This window comes from Macrotis lagotis, chromosome 1, assembly GCF_037893015.1.
Source record: "Macrotis lagotis isolate mMagLag1 chromosome 1, bilby.v1.9.chrom.fasta, whole genome shotgun sequence".
NCBI classification, from domain to species: domain Eukaryota; kingdom Metazoa; phylum Chordata; class Mammalia; order Peramelemorphia; family Peramelidae; genus Macrotis; species Macrotis lagotis.
In genome coordinates, this window is record NC_133658.1 from 736836917 (window position 1) to 736862493 (window position 25577).

The 25577-nt window shown below is 36.4% G+C and overlaps 1 protein-coding gene across 4 annotated transcripts in view; it reads left to right on the top strand.

The window, feature by feature from the left end:
• Nucleotides 1-25577, top strand: part of SACS (sacsin molecular chaperone) — an 82595-nt gene that overhangs the window by 16812 nt on the left and 40206 nt on the right. For 2 of the 4 annotated variants that reach the window (XM_074216210.1, XM_074216211.1), the window contains exons 3-4: nucleotides 9270-9380; nucleotides 20942-21092. In XM_074216210.1, the coding sequence (XP_074072311.1) occupies nucleotides 9295-9380; nucleotides 20942-21092 (237 nt within the window). In that variant the 5' untranslated portion in view covers nucleotides 9270-9294. Of the gene's footprint in view, nucleotides 1-9269; nucleotides 9381-20941; nucleotides 21093-25577 lie in introns of those variants that run through there. The other 2 variants (XM_074216212.1, XM_074216213.1) reach the window with 2 other exon arrangements.

Consider the following 25577-nt stretch of genomic DNA (forward strand, 5'->3'; position numbering starts at 1 on the left):
TTAATAATACAGCTCATGTGCATAGTAATTACAAAAATGAATATGACATAATTTCTACCCTCAGGAAGCATATACTTTGTCAGGAATGTATCATTTTGCTGTTTCACAGGATTGCATTGTTTTCCAAATTAATTCTACATTAGTATACTTTTTTCGGTCTAATTTGCAAATATTTCCTTTCCCAAGTTAGTAGTATCAATTTTATCTAGTAAAGTAAGGTAAGTGATTTATTCTATATACCTTAACAACAAATATCTTTGTTATGATGAGATAAAATTGCTACATCTAGGAGTTGCTATAAATTCAGAACAACTAATAGAATAAATAATGGAAAACTATGAATTTTCAAAGTGGCTCTGAGGGATCTAATGGCACATGAGAAATGGCAGTGAAAAAATGATATTTATGATATATGTATTTTTGATGCTTCACTAGACATTGACTTGAGGTATTTTGAAATTCTCTCTGGACAGTGAATCTTGATTCAAAGCTAAGATCTCAGAGCTAGGAGGTAGCACACATACACAAATATGAGGGTGTTTGGATAAATCTGCTTGTTTAAATAGCTGATGGATTCTTAAATTGTTTAAATGAACAGATATACTTAATTATTCAATTAAAAAGTTAAAGAATTCATCATATTTAACAAAGTTAAGCATTTTCTATGTACAAGATATTACAGTTAAAGCAACCTCAGGTCACTGAGCTAGAAAGGACGTCCAAGTTCGCAGAATACAAAAACCTAGGGTTTGCCCAAGGACAACCTGGTAGTGTCAGAAGTAGAATTTGAACCTAAGTCCTTTGACATGAGAGCCAGTATCCTATGCTGCTAAAAGTAAAGATTAGTGTTACACTATTTTAATAAGTCATCTGCTATGATAGACTGCTTTAAGTCAAATACCTACCTTTCATTCATTCATTCACCAATCATTTATTAAACATCTGCTATGTTCAAGGCACCATGCTAGTCTCTTAGGACACTAAGAGAGACAAAAACAAAACAGACTGTCTCTAAGGAGATCTCATTCTACTGGGAACACAGAAGATAAATAAATACAAACAAAAACAGATGCAATATTGTTTTGGGGGTGTAGACTACTAACAACTGGTGTGGGGGGAGGAGGGAGGGAGGGAGAGAGAGAGAGAGAGCTCTTTTCTAGGAGAGAGCAGCTAAGCTTTGATGGTAGTGGTAGAAAATGAAATGTCAAGAATAGGCAACAACAAGTAGCCCAGTTTAATTAGAATATGAATGAAAAGGACTAATGTGATATAAATTTGGAAAAAGGAGATCAGAGATAGATTGTGATGGGTTTTAAATTCAAACAACGAAATCCGTATTTTATATTAGAACAATAGGAAACCACTGAAGATTCTCAACTAGTTAGGCTTTGTGTTAACATTCAAAAAAGCAAACCTTTTCATCTCTTCTTAAAACTACCATTGCTCCTTCTCTCCCCTGTACTGCCTCCACATATTCTCAGCTGAAATCCTTGCTTCATATTTAACTGAAAACTTGAGACCAATCACAATGAACTCCCTCTTCTCCCTTCTTCCTAATTTACTATCACTCACCTGCCTTCTGCCATTATCTCTTTTACCTTATTTCACATGAAGAGGCGGCCCTACTTTTATATATTTTATTTTTTTCCAATTACATATAAAGATAGTTTTCAACATTTATTTTTTGTAAGATTTGAGTTCCACATTTTCTCCCTCCCTTTCTATCCTCCTTCTCCCCAAGACAGCAATTAATCTGATACAAATTATGCTAAAATATTTCCATATTGATCAAGTTATGAAAGAAGACTCAAAACAAAAGAGAAAAAGCATGAAAAAGAAAAACAAAACAAATTTATATAAATGAAAATAGTATGCTTTGGTCTGCATTCAGACTCCTTAGTTTCCATCACAATCTTTTGAAATTGTCTTTGATCATTGTATTATTGAGAAGAGTTAAATATATCATAGTTGATCATCATACAGTATTGCTGTTACTGTGTATAATGTTCTGGTTTTGTTCACTTCACTTAGCATCAGTTCATGTAACTCCAGGCTTTTCTGAAATATGCTTGCTCATGATTTCTTACAAAACAATAATATTTCACCACAGCTTGTTCAGTTATTCCCTAATTGATGAACATTCCCTCATTTTTCAATGCTTTGGGTGACCCTATTCTTTACCTAGTCTAACCCCTTTACTTACACAGTTTCCCTGATTCCACCACATAGTCTTCAACAGATTTCTCTTCTGTCATCCCTACTCTCTTACTTTATCTCTACTTGTCTACTGGCTTCTTTCTTACTGCTTACAAACATACCCAGCTTTCCTTATCCTCAAAAAATTCTCACTTTATTTTTTCTGCTATTACCTTATATCTCTTTGCCCTTTGTGACTATGTGAAAGCTGTTTAACATAGGTACCTCTACTTTATCTCTTTTTACTCTCTTCTTTAATCCCAGGTCAGCTTCTGATTTTACCATGGTATCAAAAATTTTTCTCCAAAAATACCAATGATCTCCTAATTGCCAAATCCATTGACCTTTTCTCAATCTTCCTTCTAGATCTCTCTGCAGTCTTTGACACTATTGATCATACTCTTCTCCTTGACACTCTATTCTCTAGGTTTTTGGGACACCAGTATCTCCTGGTTCTCAGTCTCCTTTGTTAGAACATCATTCAAATCATTCTCACAAATTGCAATTGTCCCAAAGATTTCTGTCTAGGACCCTCTTCTCTCCTCCCTTTATAAACATAATTTGGTGATCTCATCAGCTCCCATTGATATAATCATCATCTCTATTCCAGTAATTCTCAAATCTATCTTGTCAGCTCTAACCTTTTTGCTTACTTCCAGTCTCCTACTGCCTTTCAGATACCTTGAACTAGAGGTCCAATAGATATCTTAAATTCAACATGTCCAAAACTGAGCTTATCTTTTCCTTATATCTTCCCACTTCCAAACTTTTGAGGATACCATCATCTTCCTTGGCTCATCCTTGACTTCTCTCTCTCTACCATCCCCCTCCCCATTGGATCAGCAACCTTCTGGTTTGTCAGCCTGATCATCTCTTCCCTCTCTAATCCCTCCTCCATTTAACTGCCCAAGTGATTTTCCTAAAATACTGGTCTGACCACATCAATCCCAAATTCTGTAGATGGCAGTGGCTCCCTGTCATCTTCAGGATCAAATAGATAATCCTCTGTTTTACATTGAAAGCTATTTTCATAACCTACTCCACTCTCAGTTTTCTAGTCTTCTTATACCCCTCCTCCTTCCCCTCTTCCTTTTATGACAATGACATTGACTTTCTTGGTGGTTCTCAAAATGACACTCCTCCTGTCTCCGGGCATTTTCTCTGACTTTTCCCAAAGACTGCAATGCTCTCCCTCCTCACCTTCACCTACTGACCTTCCAGTATTCTTTCAAGTCCTATTCAAACTCCTCCCTTCCTCAGGAAGTCTTTCTCAGAGCCTCTTAATTCTAGGACCTTCTCTATTATTTCTTATTTATCCTGTACATTTTTCCATACTACATATTTGTACTTGAGTATTGTGAACTTCTTGAAGGCAGGAACTATCTTTCAACTTTCTCTGTATCCCTATTTCTTAGTATGGTGGTTGGTGGCACTTAAATCCTCATTGACTTAACTGACAGGTAATTTTTCTGGTTTAGTTTATATCCTACTTTTTTACCGAATTCTTTAAATAAGTAAAATTATAATCTATAAAAGTAATAATTTTGTTTAAAGTCTTTGTCTATTCTTATTCTCTTAATTTTGAATTTCTTTTCTCAATTTTCTTCTCAGCCTTGCCTCAACCAGTTTTAGTTATCAAGATCATTTTTATTTCATAGAGAGTTTAGTAGGCAGTCTTTCCTTATTTTTGAGAAAAAAAGTAACAGGAATTAGTTGTAATTTGATGTTAGGTAGAATTCAGTTGTATATTCATCATTTAGGGCTATTTTTTTTCCTTTGGGGATTCCTTTATGACTTATTCAATTTCTTTTTCTGACATTGGGCAATCTAAAATCTTTTTTAAAATTCTGTTAATGTAGGTATTTTTTAATTTTTCTACATATTCATCCATTTCATTTATCAGTATTTTTTGGCAAATAATCAGGAAATAGTTTCTAATAGTTTCTCCTTCATCTGTTTTTATTACTCCTTTTTTCATTTTTTTTTTATTATGTCAATTTAGTTTTCCTCTTTTTGGATCAATTTAGCTATTGGTTTGTTTACTTTGGTGTTTTTTTTTAAACAACTGGGTTAAAGATTTTTCTATTTAGGAATATTCCTTCCCTAACTCTACCTCTTCTTTTAAATCCTCTTCCCATCTATTGACCTCCAGGTACCAATCTATTAAGTTTTATTATTGCTATATTAAACTTTATGTATATTGCATATAATCAACTCTCTTTTGTTCAATTTAGAAAAGAGTTAGGTTCATGAGATTCCCTTTCCCACATTCTTTATACCATGTTTATATATTTTTCACAATTTTACAATTAAGAGAAGTAATAAGTTCCTCACTTTTCTTCCTCATTTCTTTCCTAGTATAGTCTTCCCCTACTCCCATTACTTTCTTTTTTTAAAACTTAGAAAACCAAACACAACTACACCCAAGCCATATGTTTGTTTTTTTAACTACCTTTGTGAACTTTTGAGTTCTTCACCCTCCTTCTATTAGCTAGCCAGCAAGTCTGAGCATTTATTAAGTATTTACCGTGTTCCAGTTGCTGAGCTAAGTTTTGGGAATACAAATACAGGCAAGAAAAAGTCACTGTCCTCCAGGAGCTTATATTCTCATTAGAAAAGATAATGTAGGGGACAGCTAGGTGGCACAGTGGATAAATTCCTGGAGTCAGGAGTACCTGGGTTCAAATCCAATCTCAGACACTTAATAAGTACCTAGCTGTGTGACCTTGGGCAAGCCACTTAACCCTATTTGCCCTGCAAAAACCTAAAAAAAATAGTTAACCTAAACTGGGTCTGTAAAAGGGGACAGGGTGTGAACTCCTTGAGAGGGATTTCTTTTTTATGCCTTTGCTTGTTGATTGACTGGTAGATATGAGGATATCTCACATAGAAATGACCAGAATATGTGGTGGAAGCCTGGATCTGGATAAGATAAAGTCAAATGGACCTATCAGAGGCTAGGTGGTTCCAACATTTAGTCTATGCTTCCTATGAAGAGAAGCTGGAGATGAGGTTTGAGTGGAGACAACATAATGTAGAGATGGTTGAAAAGTATTTCACTGTTCAACACCTTCTAATTGCTCAAATGTGTTTACCTTAATATGTTTCTCACATCTTGTCCCCTAGTAGTCTGATGAATAATAGATAGATTAGTAATTTATTTATCAAGGATCTTCAAGGTAAATTTGAAAATCTTCTATTAAAGTTCAATTTTTTTGCCTTTGTAGGATTAATTCAGCATTGCAAGGTAAATTATTGATATTATTTTTAGTTGTAAGCCTTGATTTTTTGTCTTTTGAAATGCTATATTCTAAGATTTTATATTTGGTTGTAGTTGTTGCTTCTAAGTCTTATGTGATCCTGATATGATTTCTTTGTATTTGAATTCCGTCTTTTCAGGTGCCTGTTGTATGTTTTCTATGACAATGAAAGGTTTAGATTTAACAATATTATTCCTGGCTGTTTTCATTTTGGGGGTTTCTTTTAGGAAGTAATTGATGAATTCTATTTTTACTTTGACCTTTTGATAGATTTGGGCAGTTTTCTTTTATGATTTATTGAGATGTAGTGTTTAGGCTTTTTATTTGATCATGGTTTTCAGAGTATGGGTAGTCTTAAAAATCTCTCCTCAACCCATTTTCAAGGTCAGTTGTTTTGCTTTTTTTTTTTTGTTTTTGCTTTTCTAAATTTCCAATCGGTTAACATTTTATATTGTCATTGACATCACTGTTTGGTTAGTTCTATTTTGTTTTGTTTTGTTTTCTGTTTTTTTTTTTTTTTTGCAAGGCAATGGGATGAAGTGGCTTGCTCAAGGTCACATAGCTAAGTAAATATTAAGTGTCTGAGGTCGAATTTGATCAGTCATCCATTGCACCACTATTTTATGCACTGCACCAGATAATTTTATATTTTTAAGGAGTCTACCATTTAGGTAGATTTTTTTCCACCTTTTGTTCTTATTCTACTTTTTTTATATCCTAGTTTTACTTATATTTTTTGTTTTTTCCTAAGTCCTTAGGGAGAAGTCATTCTTTTCTTTGAGTTTCTGCTTGTATTTGTTTTGCAGTTAAGCTCTTTTTCTTGGGTTAATTTTTTATATTTTTCTTAGTTCATAGGATTTCTTAACTTTAATGTTTTCTTCTTGTTTATATATTAAACTTGAATTTGGGTTTCTAGGGAAAGATAATGAATTTTATTTTGTTCATGTTAAGTTTTTGATACTTATGAAGAGGACTAGATATACAGATTTAGGAGTCATCTACAAAGAGGAAATAATGAAGAGAGAATAGAAAAGAGTTCAGTACAGAGCCTTTGGGGTTACCTGCATTTAAAGTGTGAGTCATGGTTGTGACTATAAGAGAATAGTCGAGCAGATAGGAAGAAAACCACATTAGCAGTGCTGTGATAAGGATAGAATGATCAGTCATTTCAAAACTGTAGAGAAGTCAAGAAGAATAAGGACCAAAAAAAAAAAACCCTTTGAATTTAAAAATTGATAGGTCTTTGGTAACTCTGAAGAGAGTTACCTTCTTATCTATCCTTCTTATCACAACACTGCTAATGTGGTTTTCTTCCTATCTGCTCGACTATTCTCTTGTAGTCACATCCATGACTCACACTTTAAATGTAGGTTATCCCCAAAGGCTCTGTACTGAACTCTTTTCTATTCTCTCTTCGTTATTTCCTCTTTGTAGATGACTCCTAAATCTGTATATTTATTTCCAATAAAGTGATCAGAAGTCAAACTGTAAGGGGATGAGAAGAAAGAAAAGAGAAGTAGAAACAATGAGTGCAAATGACCTTTTTAAGAATGCATTTAGTTATGAAAAAGAAACCCAATCCATCATCTCCAATATCCATTAAATAGACTTCATTTGAAGACTTCTAATTAGGAAAATTTCCTTCTTCTTGACCATTCCAGGTTAGGTTAGTGATAGTTAATTGTTAATACATGTTTCCTTATGAAATATGATCACATACTTTGCAATTTTCACTCATTGCTCCTAGTTTTGCCCTATAGACCATATAGAACAAATTAAATCCCTCTTCCTCAAGAAAACCCTTTAAATACTTGAAGAAAGCTATCATAATCCTCTGTAAATTTTCTCCAGGCTAAACACCCTTATTTCCTTCACCCAATGCCCATATGTTATGATGTTAAGAACCTTCCTCATCCTGGTCAAATTTCTCTGGATTCTATCCTACTTAGAAATGTTCTTCCTAAACTATGGTGCCCATTCCAGATAATTTGTAGATTAGACTGGCCATCTCTTCATTGATTTTGGATACTTTGCTTCTCTTAATCCATTTCAAGATCATATTAGCTTTTTGATTCCATTGTTAGTTCCTAAAGCTCCCACATTGTCTTCCAAGAAATTATCTTGAGATGACTCTACCATCTTGTACTTGTGATGTAGATTTTTTTAACCATGGGTACAAATACATATCAATATCAAATTTTAATCTATTAGATTCAACTGAACATTTTAACATGTCAAAATAGTTTTGGAAAATGACTGTTATCTAACTTTTGTCATTTCTAAATTATAGAAGGCTATTCTTACCCAAATCATCTATAAATTTGATAGTACTTTGATCCAGGTAATTGATTTAAAAAGGTTAAATGGCATGGGACCAAGGACAGGTCCTCTGGCTTAGAAACTACCCTTCAAGTTGTCTCTGAAGCATTAATAACTAATTACTTTTTGGATCTGGTCATTAAAGTTCTAAATCTACCTAACTGAGCTAATGTCTTGCCACCATCTCTAAACAGCCACAATATATGACCTTAACTTAGTCTCATTAAATTGTTCATGAGTATCAGCAAATTATCTTGCTCTTTCAAAGGTGTGTCACCTAGAAGGCCATCACTCCCTATCTTAAAGAATGGATACAGCATTTTATATGCATGGACATGGAAAATAACCCTTGAGGAACTCCTGCCTTAAATTTCCCTTCTTGTGATGTCTAGAATCAGTACCTAGAAAACTAGGGTTGAAATGGACCTAGTAGATCAGCTTATTTAATCAACCTTTCATTACTTTTAGGAAAACCTTTTTTTTCCAGTGATGGAGAAATCATTCCCCTCTCTTCCACACATAGGTACCTATATAAGTAACTCTTATTTTCAGGAAATCTGTCATTAGTTCTACCTGGCATCTGGTTTGCCTAAACTTCTACTCATTTCTTCTATTTCTACCCTCAAGTGTCAAGTAAGACAAAGTCTTATATAAATACATATACAATAAATAATAAATAAATAAATAAATAAATAAATAAATCTTATAAAGACTACATTTCCTTTTATTTCAAGGGTTCCTTAAATGGCATTGTTTCAGTTCAATTTTCTTGTCAATTTTAGTGATTCTCTAATAGATTGTACTCCAGGTTGTTGATGTCCTTACTAAAATAATGCTCTCAGAACTGACCACACTAAACTACCAACTTTCCTCATTCTGTTCTCTTTTTCTTTTAAGATTGCCATAACACATTCTTAGTTTCTGCTTGAACTGGGGTCTCAATTCATGACTTTTAAATTCAATTTATGAAATATTTCTAAATAATACACACACACACACACACACACACACACACACACACACACAGCACAAGCCACTTAGCATCAGTGAAAAAAGTTACAGACACAAGTTCATAGAACTTAAGAGTTTGCTTAAACACTACAGAAAAACCATAGGTAGGCAACTTCCTTAGAAATTTTGGTTCTTCATTTCCCATGAAAGGCAATAAATTCCAGGTCATTGTTGTCAAGCAGCACAAGAATTCATCAGACTGTAAGGTAATTATCCAATTAAAGATTGGATAATCATTTTCTGAGCTGCGTGCATCCAGGCTTTCTTGAATCTAGGCATTCAGGCCATTTCGAATTCATCAAATTTTTATGATTTAGTCACATTTCTCCATATTTTTGGTAAAGGGAAATAACTTTCTGATAAAATAACACATAATATTTAAAGTTTTTAATCAATGGTTACAGGGACTCTATAAGTATATGTCTTTCCTTCACCTCCCTTTTAGAAGGGAATTCATATTCCTATATCAACATTTTACTCTAGAATCTCCCAGAAGCTTAGGAGATAGATGATGAAGAAACTCTCCAAGAATCTAACTGCTTTGGAAAGCCCAATTTCTAATCCCAGGAACAAAATGGAACCTCAAAAGAGAAGGTAAGAGTTCCAATAATTATGCAAAGACATATAAATTGATATAGAATAAAGGTTGCAGAAATAGAAGAACCATATACAACTATTGCAACGTAACTGAAAAAATAGAAATCATAAATGGAATGCTATTGTATAACAAAGAAACTTGTATTTGATGAAGAGCTAAGAAAACCTACCTTTCTCACTCCTTTGCTGTGGTGAGAGATTGTGACTTGATGTGTTGGTTTTGCAGAACTGATTGCTTTCTTTCTTTTTATATTCTTTGCTATGAAGGATGGCTCATTGGATAGGAGACAGGCAGGGATATATTCAGAAATGAAAGTGATTTAAAATTATATTTATTTAACTCTGACTACTATTAGACTGGGGGAAGCTATGTGGTAGTGGATAGAGCATCAGCTCTGGGGTTGGGAGAACCTGAGTTCAGATCTAGCCTCAGACACTAGACACTTACTAGCAGTGTTATCTTGGGCAAGTGACTTAACCCTGATTGTCTTGCATCAAGGCCATCTCCAGTCATCGTGATACATATCTGGTCACAGATGACTCACATGATTTAGCACAGTCCCTCCTCTCTCAAAATCCAATTCATGTAAATGCCATGGCATCACCTCCCTGATATCATGGTCTTCTTTGAGAACAAAGGACAAGCATCATCATCATCATCATCATCACTAGACTACCTCAGGATTAGAACTTTGGCACATATGAGAAAGTTTCTAATTCTTCTCTTGAGAAGTATCATGCAGGACCAAAACTAGATTTGGAGCCAGAGGACTGAAGTTTGAATCCCAGCCCTGCCACTTGTCACCTTTACTACTTTGGTGAAATCATTTACCCACTTTGGGACTCAATTTCTTCATTATATTGTATCTCTTCTGGTCTGCCTCTCTAACTTAGTATTCATAGACTTGATGGTTGGATCAAGGGGCATCTCTTCCCAAGTTCAAACAGTATTCTGTGGATATGTGCTTCTTAAATTATAGCTTATAAGTCTTGGCAAGTAGCCATTGCCAGGGCAAATGGAAATAAGGTTAGGGGTGGGGAGAGAATATTCTCTACTAACCCCACCCCCCAAAAGTGCAGAATTCATATTCTACAAAACTACTATCTGACCTCAATTTACTCCAATCTTTAGTAAGTTACCTTTTAAAAACTACAATGAATGTGGTCAATCTTTTGCCAGCCAATAGCAAACTGCTTCTCTAATTCCTTCAGTGAGAAAGTTACATTAAAAGGGTTCTAGAATGTTAATATTTTAATCTGTTACTTGGTTCTTTACTTTCTGTGAATTAATCTAATATTTTATCAGTAGATTTACCAGGAATTACTTTCCTAGGATAGGGGAAATTAGTTGGTCAGGTACCAACTCCCTCCCTTACAATCTCAATTATGATCAAATACTGTCTCTCCTGCCTACTCTAGACATAGAAAATGAGATGGTTGGACTCGACGCCCACTACGTTGCCTTGGTGCTCTAAATATATGATTTTATGAAAAACGAGAATTTCTCTCCCCTTTTCCAGTAAAGCATGGAGACAAGCTTTTTTTTTTCTTTTGAAAGGCTGCAGTACCAAGATGTTTAGGTGAATCATACATACTTGAATCACTATTACTTATAGGACAACTGAAAAATCTATTAGTCATACTGTCAAGCCATTAAAAAAAATGTTTTGTCCCTTATTGATCCATTATTTTCTTAAAAAACAACAAACAAAAAACTTCCTCTGTTTATTTCTACACAGTAATATCCCCTGTCTGTTAAAGAAAGTATTCATGTTTTCCAGAATGGTGGATGTCTGGCAAACTTCCCAATTGTTCCACAAGCCTGAAAATATGTGCAGTAATTTTTAAACCTTCTGTTATTCAAGACAACTCTGCAGAATGCTTCACTTTGCTATATAGTTACCAACAACTTAGGACTATATTTCATATTCATAACTTTGTGATTTTGTGTAAACTCTATGATTCTAAGTTTCTATAACATCAGCTCTATAGAATTTCTCTGTATTGTAAAAACAAACAAAAAATGAAGGACAAATAGCAACAAAAGAAAATATTTTAAAAAGATAATACTTTTATTTTAAAATTCTAATAGTAGTTATTTGGGGAAATCTAATAACACATATGATGTATAACATGTTATATAACATATAGCATATGACGTATAACATAATACATTATATATAATGTATGGAATATATATATAATTGTACATTTATGTATAATTACATGTAGGGAAGTTTTATGAAAGTAAGTCTATCTTTTAACTTGATAATACTTTTCTTTCATATTAGGAAAAATGTATATTAAGCAACTATATTCTCATATGGCTTCTGGTGATAATATTCATTAGACACTAATTTATCTACTATATGTCTATAGAGTTTATCTAAGATTCTCCTTTAAAAAATAAACAAAACCTAAACAACAAATAAACTCCACATTAAATAGCAGAAAATTAATTTTTAGTTAATTACTTAGAAAAATCATTTTATTGGTATTCTTCAAACAATTTCTCTGTATTTATATACTGCCAACTTTAATAATTTGCACATACTGAACTAATTTGTATACTTTTTTACATTTTCTTTAATTAGCATATAAATATTGTCTATTTTTTCATGTAGGCATACCAAAGTGCTGCTTTTCCATAGTTCATAGTTTATATTGTGTGTTTCATTATATTACCTATGTGGTTTTTGAGCCTATATTAAATTTAGCTGTTTCCACACTACATATTGGGATTAGACTAGCAATTAAAAAGTAAATCTGTAAAGAAGGATGTCTTTAAGGCCTGCCTTATAAGTTCCCTCTACTCAGTTATCCCATTCAAATTCAATATAATCCATATATTAAGTACCTATCTTATGGGAGGTACTGTGAATCCAAAGATTCAGGGATCTAAAAAACTCAGGGCCTCTTCTCAAGGAGTTCACTGTATGATGATGAGGAAGCATAAGTAATACAAATAGTTCTAAGGGAGAGACAGTGCATGTCTCTGACATATTTATCATGTATTTTTTTGTATTTTAGCTATTTGTATAATGAGAAGATAGGGTTTATTAGAAAAGACTCTGATGATGGTAAGTGAAGGCAAAAGGAGAAGGGGACAGCAGAGAATGATGGATAGAGTGTGACATGGAAGCAATGAGAACATGAGTTTGGACAGTCTTTGGGATATAGAGGAGAAGGGCCTGGCATGTTACGGTCCATGGAGTCATGAACAGCAATTAAATGGTCACAATTAAATGAACATCATCATCAGCAGCAGCAGGAACATATCCTTTATTTAGAGAGTACACTTCACATGATCAGGTAGCAATCGCTTTCTAAATTTTACAACTTATCTAGAAGGTTGTAGAATGTTCCACATGCAGTAGGTACCAAACATTTGTTTGAGTTTGTTGGGTAGGTGGTATGATTTCACAGAATATCAATATGTGCTAGGGACAGTGCTTGAATCTATCAATCAGTCAATCAGCAAGCATTTATTAAGCCACTGCTATGATCCAGATACTATGCTATCCACTTCAATTATCTTCTATGTTCCAGTTTTAAATTAGGAATACAAAGACAAAAGTTAGAGCTTCCTGATTCAGAGGCTCTTTATTAAGCCATACTACTTTACTCCTAAAAGCTGATTCTGCAAATTTGCCCTGTTTATACATGTGACATCCTCCCTTTCTCTAGTCATCTCTCTCCCCCTTCCTCTCCACATCCCCTCACTTCCAGTAGAATGCCAATGGGAAGGTAGGAATTACTTCAAGATTTGTCTTTGTAGCCACAGCCTAGCCTAAACATTTACTTCTTTTAGAATCTTGCCTGGGACTGGGCCCTGGATGGCTGGATAGCATCAAGGGACAGGAAACAAGGGAAAAGGTTATGAGGAAGAAGGTAAAAATGTTCAGTGAAGTGTTTTTATAATAGAAGAAAGACATGAGATAAGAAAGGAACTGGTCCAGACTAAAAAACCTTAAACGGGAACCAAGGGTAGAAAAATGAAAATAAGTTAATTATTTTTAAAGGAAATAAATATATTCTTCTGGTTTATTTTTTTGATTCATTTCCCTCTATGTTGAATCATCAATAAGCATTTATTTTTTAAGCACATAATATATGATAGGTATTGTATTAAAAGCTAGGGTTTCAAAGAAAAGTGAAAAGAAACCCAACAACCAATCAGCCAACCAGCCCCTGTATTCAATATGCACACAGTAGGATGAGGGAGACAATATATGCAAACAGCATACATATATTCATACAAACATACATATAACTTTATACACACACACATGTACACATAGTGAAGATAATCTCAGAGGGAAGATACTAAGATTTGGGAGGACTGGGAAAACCTTAGAAAAGATGGGAGTTTGGGGTGGTTAGGTGGCGCAGTGGATAGAGCACCAGCCCTGGAGTCAGGAGTACTTGAGTTCAAATCCGGCCTCAGATACTTAATAATTACCTAGCTGTGGGGCCTTGGGCAAGGCACTTAACTCCATTTCCCTTGCAAAAGCCTAAAAAAAAAAAAAGATGGGAGTTTAGCTGAGAAAAGAGAGGAAAATAGGGAAACTAGGAGGGAGCAATGAGAAGGTGAAAGTGCCAGGCATGAGGGTCAGCCAGTAAAAATGCATAGTATGGAGATGGGAATGTCACGTGTTCAAGTTTTAGCAAGAATGACAGGGTCACTATATCAGAGTTTATGGTAGTGGGGGGTAGTTTAGAAAGGAGTATAGGGTGTAAAAAGTCTGGAAAAGAAGGAATAGGTTAAGGTTATGGGGAGAAGGAAGTTTTAAAAGCCAAACAGCAGATTTTATACACAAGGGATGTTATGAAGATAGAAACAAAAGGAAATAACAATTGATTGAATGTGGAGGATGAGAGAGAGTGAGGAGACAAAGGTGAAACCTAGGGTAGGCGCTTGGAGGATTGGGAGGATGGTAACTGAGATAAATATTCCTGATGAAGTCTTTGGGTGCCATTGTCATGGTTTTCCTTACTGATGTGGATGGTAATTCTGCTCCTCTAATTTGAATGTTCCTATTCTTTTTTTTTTGAATGTTCCTATTCTTTAAAAAAAATAAGGAATGTACTACTGTCAGCAAATTAGTTTTTATACACACACACACTCTGTTAACACTTTTAACACTTTCAAAAATATATTATCATTTTATAAAAATGTAAAGGATATTTTATATATATACATATAGGAATCATGTGTAGTACTAATATTCCTATAACACGTCTAATATGTATAAAATTGGCACTAGAGATATGAAGATATAAGTTCTGCTTTTCTTAAGCAAGAATACTTAATCAGGAGCAATACATCCTGGAAATACTAAATGACTAGATTCAAGGGCAGCCATTTAGTGAATTTTGCAAAAACGATTTAGATTAGAATTTTTGGCAACTGAATAATCATTTTTCATTAAAAGGAACAATATATTAAAAATGATATACAGTTTATCCAATAGCTTTTTTTTTGTCATTTTATAGCACTTTGGGGAATTCACATTGCCCCCATTAAAAGTAGGAAAAGCAGGGTGTGCTAATTCAGTAACATTACATCATCTCCTCAGCTATATTCAATATATCTAAAAATAAAACACATACTACCACCAACTGAGTTGCTTGAAGGGAGATTTGTCAGTTACTTGGTTTTTTGGGTCTGAATAAAAAAGCAAAAGAAATTCAGACCAGAACCACTTCTGTGGCACCTTCACTGCTACCTAGAAAAAAAGTTCAGATTTCCCTAACTATAAAAAAATCTTAACTTAAAAAATTCTTTATACTGTTGTTTTTTTGGAGGCAATAGGGGTTTAGTGCCCAGAGTCACATAACAAATAACAGTATATTTCTCTGTGTCTCTGTTTCTCTCTTTCCTTCCTTCCCCCATTTTCCTCCCTCTCCTCTCTCCTTTTCCCCATCTCTGTCTCTGTCTGTCTGTCTGTCTGTCTGTCTGTCTCTCTCTCTCTCTCTCTTTCTCTCTCTCTCTCTCTCTCTCTCTCTCTCTCTCTCTCTCTCTCTCTCTCTCTCTCTCTCTCTCTCTCCCCTCTCTCTCCGTCACTGCCACCTACCTATCTCTGTTCTATTGCATTATTTCTAGTTTTCTCTTTACAAACTCTCAGAAAAAAAGACATATACATTCACTATTAATTCTCCAAGTCATTTGACTATCAATCCTGCCACTTGACCAACATTATTTTCTGGGAGGTTACCATCCAAATCTTAGTTGCTACATAAGGTAGTCTTGTCAGTACTCGTTCGTTTTGACTCTGGCATCATTTGACAATGTTGTCCATTTCTTTGGATACTCTTTCTGCTTCAGTGACAGTTTTTTTTCTTGATTCTTCTTTCACCTGGCTGTTTGCTTTGCTAAATCTTCATCCATGGTTTCCCTGGCCTCCACTCCCCACTTATTTGTAGATATCCCCTCCAAGATTCCCTTTTGGATAATCTTCTGTCTTAACTACTCATGAGATCAATCATCATCTCTATGCTGCTGACTATCAAATCTCTATATTTAGGCCTCATTTTTTCCCTTGAACTTTAGCTGAGCCCACATCATCAGCTGCTAGATAGAGATCTTCCCTTGATATCCTCTGGGCATCTTAAGCTCAATATATCCAAAAGAGAATGCATTATCTTTCTCCCTAAACCTGTTTTCTTCAAAACTTAACTATTTCTTTTAAGGAAACTGCTGTTTTTCCAGTTACCCAGATTTGTAGTTTCAGTCATCTTCAATTCTTCTCTTCTTTACTCTCTCATAAGGAATCGAGCATCAAATCCTGATTCTATCTTTTTCAATATCTCTTGTATCTGTCTCTTTCCATTAAGACAGTAACCATTCTAATTCAAGCTCTTATCATTTCTCACCTAAATTACTGCTATGGCCTCCTAGTTTCAAGTCTCTCTCTAATTTATGTTTCACACCAGCTGTCAAATCAATCATCCTAAGCCTGATCAGGTTTCTTCCTAATACTTACAGAATAAAATTGCTTTACTAGAATCTAAATAAAATATATCTACAGCATTTCCTTGATCTATTTGATGATAACCATGTTAAGCCAAACTAAACCAAACCAAACAGTCTGCTGTATACCAAACAGAACTTATTATTTTTCACCCCAGCCCTCCCTTCCCTTCCTTCCCAATTTTGGTCAAGGGTATCATGATTTTTTTTTTTTAGATTTTGCAAGGCAATGGGGTTAAGTGGCTTACCCAAGGCCACATGGCTAGGTAATTATTAAATGTCTGAGGCTGGATTTGAACTCAGGTACTCCTGACTCCAAGGCCAGTGCTCTATCCACTGTGCCACCTAGCTGCCCCAGGTACCATCATTCCTCCTGAATTGTTATTTTTATTATATTAGCTCGACCTATCGAACAATAGACATTTTGTCAGTTATTAGATCTGATATTATTTGTGTGAAAAGTGTTTTATAGTTGTTTTCATAAAGTTTCTGAATCTGCCTTGACAGGTAGACTCCTAAATATTTTATGTTGTCTGATGTTTTAAATGGGATTTACCTTTCTGTCTCTTGCTGTTACTGTATCTTGTTAGTTTGCAACCTGAGATTCATCTTCAATTCTTCACTCTTCCTTTCTTATATTCTCTACCCCTGTTCCATATCAAATTTTGTTGATTGCATCTCTTATATCTCCCACTCATCCACCTTTCTTTGCCCTACAATCATTCCAACTAAGACCCTCATCATCTCTCATCTGAATAACTGCAATAGCCTCTTTTTTGCTATCTGCTCCACGATCCAGTTTCTCTGCTCTCTTATACATCTTCCACAAGCTTTCCAAGTATATAGGTAGTGAGAATTTATGAATGGTTGGATTAGATGACCCTTGAGGTTGCTTACAGATCCCAAATTTAGTAATACTTCTGTGATCTGAGGAGGTTGAAAAATTTCCCTGGGAAATTCAGATTTCTGAAATTGACAAATGGGTCTAGAATGCTCTACTAATCTAGCAGCATGATTCTGAATGCCCTCTCAGTAACACACTTTTGCAATTAATGCATTTATATGAACTATACTCCCTCTGCTAAGGTCTTATTTTTATTTCTCTTATGGCATGGAGATGATCCTTGTTCTTCAAAGATCATGGCAAAAAAATCACAGACTTTGGCAGTTTAAGACCAAGGTAGAAAAGCTTTGAATATGTGCCTGGCAAAGACTATGTGTTTGTTGTTGGAGGACCAACCTAGCTAATTTTGGAAAGTCTTATTACCAGAAATTTGGCCACCAGGAGACAATTTTTTTTTTTGGCCAGAACAAGACAGAAGTATTTTCTATTAAGATATAGAGGAATTTCATCACATTGATGAGTTAAACTTTTTATTATTAAATTTGTTAATTATTTCTCCACTATCAGATGTCAGCTCTTTGAAGAACAATATCTTAATTGTCTGCTCTAAAAGGTAGGTGAATGTGTATGCATAATGATAACTTTACGGGTACAGCAAGTCTCTGAGTCAAAAGATAAAAATAGGCAGAAAAGTTAAGTTTGAAGCAACATGATAGTTTCTGGTTAGTATCTCAGTCCTTTTTAAATTTTTCTAGTACTCTCTTCTCCCCTCCTTGTTCTTCTCTTTTCTTTCATTTCCTTCCCTTCTTTTCCCTTCTCTTCTTTCTTCCCTGCTCTCTCACCCCCTCCCCCCTTTTATTTTTTTGCAACAGGAGATCTTAACTTTTTTATATGTCCTAAGGGGTCCTTTTGGCAGTCCAGTGAAGCCTATTGGCTCTACAATAAATCACATATCATTAAAAAGGATAGCAATTGGGGGCAGGTAGGTGGTGCAATGGATATAACCCTGGCCGTGGAGTCAGGAGGATCTGGGTTAAAATCTGATTTAAAACTCTTAATAATTGCCTAGCTGTGTGACCTTGGGCAAGTCACTTAACCCCATTGCCTTATATTTTTTTAAAAAAAGGATAGCAATTATATTGAAAATTCATTTATTAAAAAAAAGACCCTAGGTTAAGAACCTCTGGACCTTCCCTTTAACTTGAACTCCCATGACATTATCATCTCCATGTAGAAGTTTCCTATATCTCTATATATCCAGTTCTAGCCTCTCTCCTGAACTCCAGTCCTAGATCAACAACTGGATGATTGGACAACTGAAATTGTATGTTCCAGAGGTATCCTTCACACTGTCAGATGAAAATTCACCAAAACGCAAAGGCCCTGGTCACTGCTGAGTCAAGCTGTTCTGGCTAGATAGGTCATAGAAAAAACAAAACAACACAAAAAAAACCTCTCCCAAACACATGGTAGACGCATGAAGGAGGTCACACATGGAGGACTCCAGTCCTCCAGACTCTAAGAGGCAGTCCCCGGGTATCTTCTTTGTGTGTGTCACTATCTTAAGTAAATCTAACATGCACCAACCCCCCAATACAACTTCAAAAGTAACTGAATTCAACATTTATTTAAGTGCCTATGTGCAAGCCATTGTGATATGATACTTAAAGATGAAAACAAAGAAATCTCTACATTCAGACAACATACATTTAATGGAGCTATACAGACAGAAATGCACTATGTACAAAAATAAGTATAAAAAATGAGGAATGGGACAGTACTTAGTGATGGGGATATCAAGGAAGGCAAAACAGATCTTTCATCTATTTAATAATCTGATTTAATAATCACTGAAACTCTTTAGTCTTTGTTAGATACATATAAGTTCTACTTTTTTTGTTTTTTATCTTTGAAGGCTACAAAGATTGAGAAGGATGAAAGAGACAAAATGTTATAAAGTTAAGATGAGAGACGGAATTCAGTAAACTAATTTGAATATAGAATGCAAGAAGGGGAATAGTTTGAAAAGAATTGAAAGGTAACCTGGAACCAGGTTGTGGAAGGCTTTAAATATCAAAGCTGAGAAATTCATGTTTTGCTTGCATTTTATTTTTCCTATCTAGATACTTTCCCAGATTTCTGTTGTGGCTTTGTTTTGTTAGTATTAGGGAACCACTAAAATTTTTTTCAAACAGGGAAGTGACATGATTAAAACTGCCTTATGATGAACGTAGGGAAATAAATGAGCTTTATTAATATTTTAAAAATTATATTAAAATTCCCATTCCAAATTCTCTCTTCCTTTCTTCTCTCATTTGTTGTTTGAGTCATTTCAGTCATGAAACTATTTGGGAAGCAAGAAAAATAAAATCCTTTGCAAATATACTTGTGTATGCAAAATAAAATCCCTCATTAGCCCCCAAATAAAAATAAATATGTATCAACTATCTGGATGTGGATAGTGACTTTCATCATGGGTCTTTTGGAACTGTAGTTTTTTTGTGCTCAATAGGAATAGGATTGCTAAGTCATTCAAAGTTGCATTTATGATATTGTTGTATAAATTTTTCTCCCGATTTTGCTTAGTTCACTTTGCATCAGTTCATAAATCTGATTCCTTTCATCATTTCTTATATCACAACAGTATTCCATAACAATGAATGCTCTTGTTTAAAAAAAAGTCTCCCTATATTTCCCATCTCTGTCTTGAGATGAGAAGCAGAGAGGGGGGAAAAAAGAGAAAAAAAAGAAGGGAAGGGAGATGTTAGGATTAGAGTAGAAAGGGGAAAGAGAAGGACCGGAGAGGGTAGCAAAGAAGATAAATAAGGTAAAGTAAAAGTAAATAGCCAGAAAAAAAGAGTCATGAAACAGGAAGAGGGAGCAGCTGATGTTAAAATGTTGAAAATATATTATAATATTAAGATGCTGAAAACAACAGCTTATATGAAGCATTTTTTTTAAACAAAAATGTCCTTTAGAATAAGACTGGTGATTAAAGCTTTCAGATTAAAAAAATGGTTCAGATTGAGTGGAAGTGAGTAGCAGCCAAACTCGGTCCGAAGAGAATCACAGAAAACGAGACCCGGAAGGAGCCTTGTCCCAGCGTCCTCATTTCTAAGCTGAACCGGAGAGGGAAATAAAGAAAGAAAATCCCAAATGAGTCCTGCAGAGTCAGAACCCGGGCAAACACTTCAGATTTCGAGGCGGGGTCGCCCAGAGCAGGGGCTTTTTTTCCATTCTTGGTCTCCCCAGGGCTTAGCTCGCAGCCGGGCATACAGCTGGCGCTTAACAAAGGCTCCTCGCCTGTCCGGCGGCTACAAGAGGGCGGCGCGGAGCCAGGGCGTCCGGGCAGAGCAGTAGCTTGGCGCGGCAAGCGGTGGGGGCGGGGCGGGGCTCCCGGACTAACGGTTTCGGGCCCGGCGCGCGCGCTCCCGCCTCCCCGGGGCGGGCGCGCTCCCGCCGGCGCCGGCTCCTCCCCTCCCTCGCTACCTCCGCGGCAGGGGCGGGGGCCCACGTGAGGCGGCGCGCGGGCGGGATGCGGCTGCAGGCGCCGGCTCCGGCCCCTCCCCCCGCCGCCCCCTCCCCGCGGGGCTCCCTCCCCGCCCTCCGGCTCGGGGCCGCCGGCCATGGGGGACAGGTAAGGCCGGCCCCGCGCCCGAGCTCGGGGGGGGGGGGGGGGGGCGCGCCGGGCCCACGTGGGCCCGCCCCGCGGCTCAGTGGTCCTCTTTGTGTTCCGCCCAGGTTGGCGCGAGTGACCGTCCTCCACGGCTGCGTGGGCTGCAGGACCTACGAGGTGCCGCCCCCCGCCGCCGCCCGCCGAGTCAAGGAGCTGATTGAGCAGGACACCGGCTTCCCCGCGTCCGAGCAGCAGCTGTGGCACCGCGGCCGGGAGGTAAGGGCGCCCGCCGCGCCGCCGCGCCCGCCCCCGGCCTCTGCCCGGGCTCTTAGGGGCGGCCGCGGGCGACCCGTCCTGGGAACAGGCGCGTCACCCCGCAGCCCTCCCGAGCTTCCCCGGCTTTGCTTGTTTGTTGTGGGGCGCCCAATCCAACCCCCAGCCGCCCTCCCTCCGGCAGCAGCGGTGGCCCCGTTACTCCCAACTTTCACTTCCTGTGATTAAGACTTCAGAATACTTTTTAATTTCAGTGAAGTTACAGGGCCTTTTTTTTTTCTGGTTGAAGGGACGGGCATCAAAGTGACAATTTTTGCTCATATTATTTGAACGTTGCTGTCTTAATCATCAAATATATCTTTCCCTTTTTTATTCATAAGGGAAGAATTTTTCCCCCAATATTTTCAGTCAGGAGAGGTAGACTTTTCAGAATACTTTTTAATTTCAGTGAAGTTACAGGCCTTTTTTTTTTTCTGGTTGAAGGGACGGGCATCAAAGTGACAATTTTTGCTCATATTATTTGAACGTTGCTGTCTTAATCATCAAATATATCTTTCCCTTTTTTTTCATAAGGGAAGAATTTTTTCCCCCAATATTTTCAGTCAGGAGAGGCAGACTTTTCAGAATACTTTTCAATTTCACTGAAGTCAGAGCACTTTTTTTCCCTTATTTTTTTTCTTATTTTGTTTTAATGTTGCTTTCTGAATCATCAAATATATCTTTTTTTTGGGGGGGGGTAAGAGAAGGATTTTTTTCCCTAATATTTTCAGTCAGGAGAGGCAGCAGAAGGGCTAATCTCAAATACTGCATCCAGCATTTTAGCATTACAGTGAACAAATTACTTCATCTCTCAGTGCCCCAGGAAACTCCTCTCAGATCATGTATGTTATAGACTAGTTGCAGAAATCAGAACTTTGATCTAAGATTTCTGACACCCAGGGAATGCAGAAAATTTAAGTGTTTTCAATTTAACTTTTTTCCAAGACAAATTCATTTTAGAATGGTGGAGACCTTGGGTAGAGATCTTGAACCTCCAAACAAAAAACTATTTTTGGGGGAGGGTTTCCATGCTTTGGTTATGGCTCTGTCTTTGCTTTTGGGGGGGGGGTAAAATGGGAATTTACAGCTTCATTTTTGAGAAACACAAGCTAATTTATTGCAATAGAAAATTAATATTTTGAATATATTTTTATATGTCCACAATAACTAACTTACATGAGTGGTTTTAACATTAACAAATTATATAAAAATTATTTAAAGGAACATAGATTTAGAAGTAGAAGGACCTGGAAACCTATGTCTAGTCCTCCCATTTTTTGAATCAAGAAGTGATTTTCTAAAGGTTGCAAAAGTGTAAGAATCAAGAATACTTAAGCATACACCCTCCAATTCTAGAGCCAATGTCCTTCCCACTGAACTCATTCTACCATGCTGTGAAGTCAGTTCTATAGACATTATCTCCATTTCAGCAGATGTGAAAAGTATGGGTGAAAGAGATTCAGTAATTGCTTTTACCCTCTTGGAAGAGTTAGGAGCAATAGGTGCATGTTGCAAGGAAGAAAATTTTACTTTGATATAAGGAAAAAACAAACAAATCAAAACTCTTCTCCAACAATTAGAGCTATTTAAGAGAAGAATGGGTTGACTTGAAGTAATGGGGTCTCCTTTCCTGGAGGTCTTGAGTCAGACTGGAGGCCAACTTTTCCAGAGTGTTGATTCTTTTTTTGGATATGTGAGATATCTTCCATTCTTGTAAATTTTGTGATTTTATTGCCTGCCATAGTAACATTACTACATACTTAAACATCATAAATAAATTTGAAACGAAGTTAAGACTCCTGGCTTCATCCAGGTTCTTTTCATTACTACATGGCATTTTAAATGAAAAGTACTTGGACATTTTTTCAAAATGAGATTTCTGTTAACATTGAAGGGCTTATACTGGAAAATAACCCTGTAATAAATGTTATTTCCTTAAATAATATAATCATATTATTTGAACAAATGATTGCTTTAATAATTTTTAAAAGTTCCTTAAATGGATGTGATCTCAATAATGTAGATACTCCTTCTATCTGTGCAGATTGCATCTATCCATCATGTATGATTCTTGCCATCATCTTTCTGTATATCTTTCATTAAGGGCCTACCCTTTACCAATGGAGCCTTTTGGTGGTTCTTTTAATATTTTATGAGTATCAGTGGATACTTGGCTTACCTGTATGTTCTTCACTTCTTTTCCTGGGCACACATGCCCTCGATATCATGTTTTCAACTACTTTAGTACAGTAGCATTGTTGATATTTTTCAGCCACCAAGTCTGATTGCCCTTTGGATTAATTGAAATTTTGAAACCATTACAAAAGGGGGAAAACCCCAAAATACAAGTATTTGTTGTAAAATAGGAATTTGTTTATATAAAATGTCAAATGTGTGAACCATATGGGGAAAAATTTTTGAGGTCCAGCATCAATGCCAAAATTACAGGGGTCAGATACTTGATATGTCTGTCATTTCTCATCCATTTCCATCAACTGCCAGCTGTTACTTATAATGCAGGCAGTCCAGGCTAGCTGGATCATCAAGGGGTTCCCAAGGGAAAGCCAGGAGATGGCCTGTGTCTGAAATCACTTCCACTTTGAACAGTCTTTACCTACTCATAGACCTCAGGAGAGATAGCTCTGCCCCTGCAGCCTATTTTTTTTTTTTTTTTTTTTTTAGGTTTTTGCAAGGCAAATGGGGTTAAGTGGCTTGCCAAAGGCCACACAGCTAGGTAATTAGTAAGTGTCTGAGTCTGGATTTGAACTCAGGTACTCCTGACTCCAAGGCCAGTGTTCTATCCACTGCACCACCTAGCCACTCTTCCTGCAGCCTATTTCAGAGAAATCATCCCATTTAGAAAAAGAATCCCATCATTATTGCCATCATCAACACCAATTATCCCCTCTCCCCCCATCCAATGACCAGTTCTGATTTGCCTTTGCAACTTCTTTCAAATATGCTTCCTTTTCTCCTCAAAGACTCTCATCTCCTCACTCCTGTACTTTTGTAGTAGCCTACTGGTTGATCTCCCTGGTTCAAGTCTCCCCATTCCCATATGATTTTGACTCAACTACCAAAACTTAATTTTCCTAAAGAGCAGATCTCAATATGCTATATCCTATATCCTATATCCTATATATCTTGCCCCTTCTCCCCTTCCTTTCCTCATATAGTAAACTCCAGTGACTCCCTTACCCTGAAGATCAAAATATAAAGCCTTCTGATTGGTTTTGGAATAACCTTATTACCTTTCTATTCTTTTTATACTATACTTTGTGCCTTGTACTCTACAATTCCATGACATTGACCTCCTTATTTCTTGAATATTCCAACTTTTTGCATTTTTATTGTCCCCCCCCCATTCTTGGAATAATTTCAATCCTCACTTATATTTTTTGGTTTCTCAGGCTTCCTTCAATTGCCAACTAATGTCCTGCCTTCTATCAGAAGCCTTTCTTGGTTCTCCTAATGCTAGTACCTTCTATATGGAATTATCTTTAATTTATCCTGTATACATCTTGTTTCTGTGTGTAGTTGTTTGCTGGTTTTCTGCCCCATTAGAATATTAACTCCTTGAGTGTAGGGTTTGTTTTTTTCCTTTCTTTTTGTCTCTAGTGCTTTGTACAGTGCCTGGTTTATAGTAATCAATAGGATTTGATATATTGTTGATAAACTTCTCTGCAAACTTTTCATATCTTTTGATTACTTATCAATTGGGGGAATGACTTATTTTTATAAATTTTACTCATTTGTTTATGTTTAAGAATCGAGGCCTTTATTAAGAGAAATTTGCTTCAAATTTTTTTTCACAGTTATATTGCTTACTGTATTCCACTCCATCTTCATTTATTCTATTCTCTCTCTCCTTCTACACTGCCTCTTCTCAAAAATGTTTTGCTTCTGACTCTCCCCTCCTTGAATCTGTCTCTATTCTATCATTCCCCTCTCCTTCCCTCCTACATTCTTCTAGTGTTAAATAAATTTTATACTCAAATGAGTGGCTATGTTTATTCCCTCTTTGAGTTAGTTCTTAAGAGAGTAAGATTTACTCACTCTTCTCATCTCTCCCCCCCCTTGTTTTTGACTGCTTGTAATTATTTTCTTCTTTACTTGCTTGGGTGCTCTAGAATTTGGCTATTCCTGGGAATTTTCATTTTGGGGTCGCTTTCAGGAGGTGATTGGTGGATTCTTTCAATTTCTATATTTTTGCTGTCTGGTTCTAGAATATCAGAGCAGTCTTCCATCATTTCTTTTTTTCTTACTTTTTTTTTTTTGCAAGGCAAATGGAGTTAATTGACTTGCCTAAGGCCACCCAGCTAGGTAATTAAGTGTCTGAGGCTGGATTTGAACTCAGGTGCTCCTGACTCCAGAGCCAGTGCTCTATCCACTGTGCCACCTAGCCACTCCCCCCAGTCTAGTTTTTAAGGTGTTATTTTCTTCAGTATT